General features: G+C 45.1%; 1 protein-coding gene across 1 annotated transcript in view; it reads left to right on the plus strand.

Moving 5' to 3' along the window:
* Positions 1-834, plus strand: part of RND3 (Rho family GTPase 3) — a 12,159-nt gene extending 11,325 nt beyond the window's left edge. The window contains exon 5 of the mRNA XM_027695956.1: positions 350-834. Within this exon, the coding sequence (XP_027551757.1) occupies positions 350-601 (252 nt within the window). The 3' untranslated portion in view covers positions 602-834. The remainder of the gene's footprint in view (positions 1-349) is intronic.
* The last annotated feature ends 569 nt before the right edge of the window (positions 835-1,403 follow it).

Below are 1,403 nucleotides of genomic sequence, written 5' to 3' on the forward strand. Positions count from 1 at the left end.
ATTATGTGTTAAGGTGATATTGCTAAAGGTGAAAGTGCTAAATAGGCAAATTAAGGGGAAAGTGCTAAATAGGCCCCATTAAGACTCTTTAGGCTTTTTGCACTTGTTTGCGAGTCACTGAGTTTCTCTCCTCTTCCAGTTTCTGTCTAAATTGTTGGATACTTGTTCAGCTCATCCTGGGAAGCAAAACTGTTTATTTTGCAAAATTAACTGCTGGAGATTTGGCTTTGGTTTTCACCAAAAAAAAAACAAACCAAAAGCTCTACAAAGTAATTATGAGCTTTGCTTTGGCTCTCTCGGAACCTTAGTATTGATCACATGTTTGGTTTTTTTTTGTGTTTCCCCTCAGGGTGCAAATATGGCCAAGCAGATTGGAGCAGCCACATACATCGAATGCTCAGCCTTACAGTCAGAAAACAGCGTCAGAGACATTTTTCACGTCGCCACCTTGGCCTGTGTGAACAAAACAAACAAAAATGTGAAACGGAACAAATCGCAGAGGGCGACAAAGCGAATCTCACACATGCCCGGCAGGCCAGAACTGTCCACAGTGGCCACAGACTTGAGAAAGGACAAAGCAAAGAGTTGCACAGTGATGTGAAGGACCTTTGGATTTTCCCTGGAGGAGGAGGAGAACGTCCAGGAGGGGGTTGGAGGCTCAATGAAGTACAAAAGCCACGTGGTGTTTTAATGAGGGGCTTCTGCCAGGGCTTTAAATGGAGAACTTCGCCTGGTGGGTGAGACTGTGCTTAGGAGAAGAAGAAAAGGCTCTTGAGGTGGCATCAGGAAATGACACGTTGAAGAAAATGCCAAAAAAAGCAAAAGAATAAAAGGGAAAAACAAAAATGTTTGAATGTGCTGATGAGAGAAGAGTGAATGGGAAAACAACACTGCAAAGGAGAGATGTCGTGGACAGCGCTCGTTTCTTTTTATTAACGCTCTGCTCCTGGATGCTGCCACTTTGATTTCATTAAAATAATACTTTAATGTTTTGGGGGTTTTTTTTTTTGATGAAGACGTTATTAACGTGCCCTTCTCATTAAGGAACTTACCCCTTGTGACCTTCTAGTTGGTTTTCCAAAGGAATATGATCTAATTTTTTTTTTAGTAGCTCGTTGTGAAAATGGAGAGGATTCCGAGGCTCGTGTGTGTCACCTGGAGGAAAACACTGTGTGGGGAAGAGTCTGGAGTTTTGTGTGATCCACGCTGGGGATGAAGACGCCTGTTGGAGGATTCCCAGCATTCTAGGTGGAAATGGATGGAATTTTGGGGGGCGTGGGGGGCACAGCTCCTACCCCCCTTGCAGGACTCTGGCTCGCTGTTCCTCTCTGTGGTCGTGGCGTGGGGTGGCAGTGGCCTCCAGTCGTGGTGTTGTGTGTGTGGGTACGTGGCTGTAGGTCCCA

This window comes from Neopelma chrysocephalum, unplaced genomic scaffold (assembly GCF_003984885.1).
Source record: "Neopelma chrysocephalum unplaced genomic scaffold, ASM398488v2 Primary Assembly neopelma1_103b, whole genome shotgun sequence".
Taxonomy (NCBI): Eukaryota; Metazoa; Chordata; class Aves; order Passeriformes; family Pipridae; genus Neopelma; species Neopelma chrysocephalum.